At 43.7% G+C, this 1,204-nt stretch overlaps 1 protein-coding gene across 1 annotated transcript in view; it reads left to right on the forward strand.

Annotated features, from left to right (window-relative positions):
* Positions 1 to 733, forward strand: part of LOC135503874 (protein-tyrosine kinase 6-like) — a 56,652-nt gene extending 55,919 nt beyond the window's left edge. Inside the window, exon 9 of the mRNA XM_064922045.1 lies at positions 59 to 733. Coding sequence (XP_064778117.1) covers positions 59 to 246 — 188 coding nt within the window. The 3' untranslated portion in view covers positions 247 to 733. The remainder of the gene's footprint in view (positions 1 to 58) is intronic.
* Positions 734 to 1,204: the final 471 nt, after the last annotated feature.

Below are 1,204 nucleotides of genomic sequence, written 5' to 3' on the forward strand. Positions count from 1 at the left end.
CTTATTGTCTCTCTGCATATCCTGCTTATTGTCTCTCTGCATATCCTGTTTAATCCAGGCTACAACAACTACGAGGTATACCGTCAGATCATCGCTGGCTACAGGATGCCAGCCCCAGAGAAATGTCCAAACTTACTCTACAAACTCATGTTGGCCTGTTGGAGTGACAACCCTGCAGACAGACCGGACTTCAAGGAGCTCAGGCGCAAACTGGAGAACATCAACCGCTATGAGCTGGAGCAATGAGCCTGAACCATAGAAATGGACAATCATCAGTGTTTAGAAATAACCCCGTTTTGTTTTGCATGGACATTGCCATTGACTTCCACCATTTTTAAGTAGTCGACTGGGTGGGACATCCTATGGTTTAAGGACAGTGGAGGCTTCTGAGGGGAGGACGGCTCATAATAATGTCTGGACCGGAGCAAATGGAACGGCATCAAACCATGTGTTTGATACCATTCCACAGATTCCACTCCAGCCATTACCACAAACCAGTCCTCCCGAATTAAGGTGCCACCAACCTCCTGTGGTTAAGGATCACATGATTCCACTCAGGTCATCAGGAAGGATCAGCTAAGGAATTATACTTGAGAGAAAACTTTCTATAAACTGCAGGTGGCAGCAAATCACCAACTTTGGCTTTTCTGTCATTGGTTAAGTCAGGAACAGATTCTCCCTGGCATGGAACACTTTGTTTTTGATTGTAATAAATGTACACTAAAGGACAATATCTCTGACTTTCAAATCATTATTTTAGGAGTTGTCCAGAGAGCAGCAACAGACTGGCACACCGTATCCCACAAATGGGACTCCGTTCCTTATTTAGTACACTACTTTTGACCAATGGGGGGAGGGGATTCCGACCCGAGTTAAGCGTGTGGAAATGGAACGTAATTTCCTTTGTTTTAATGGACTTTTTCTCTCTACCTGTATTCTGACCTTGAATTGAAGCATGAGAGTAGCATGTCATTCACCCGCTGTTCGTTTGTCTGAAGATACACCACATTTTTTATGGATTTATTTAACTAGCCAAGTGAGTTAAGAACAAATTCTTATTTACAATGACGGCCTAGGAACAGTGGGGTTAACTGCCTTGTTCAGGGGGCCGAACGACAGATTTTTACCTTAAACGTTTCGTTTAATAGTCCATCGCTCTAACTACTAGGCTACCTTGACTTAATTCCCTCATAATTCCACCACT

This window comes from Oncorhynchus masou, chromosome 18, assembly GCF_036934945.1.
Source record: "Oncorhynchus masou masou isolate Uvic2021 chromosome 18, UVic_Omas_1.1, whole genome shotgun sequence".
Taxonomy (NCBI): domain Eukaryota; kingdom Metazoa; phylum Chordata; class Actinopteri; order Salmoniformes; family Salmonidae; genus Oncorhynchus; species Oncorhynchus masou.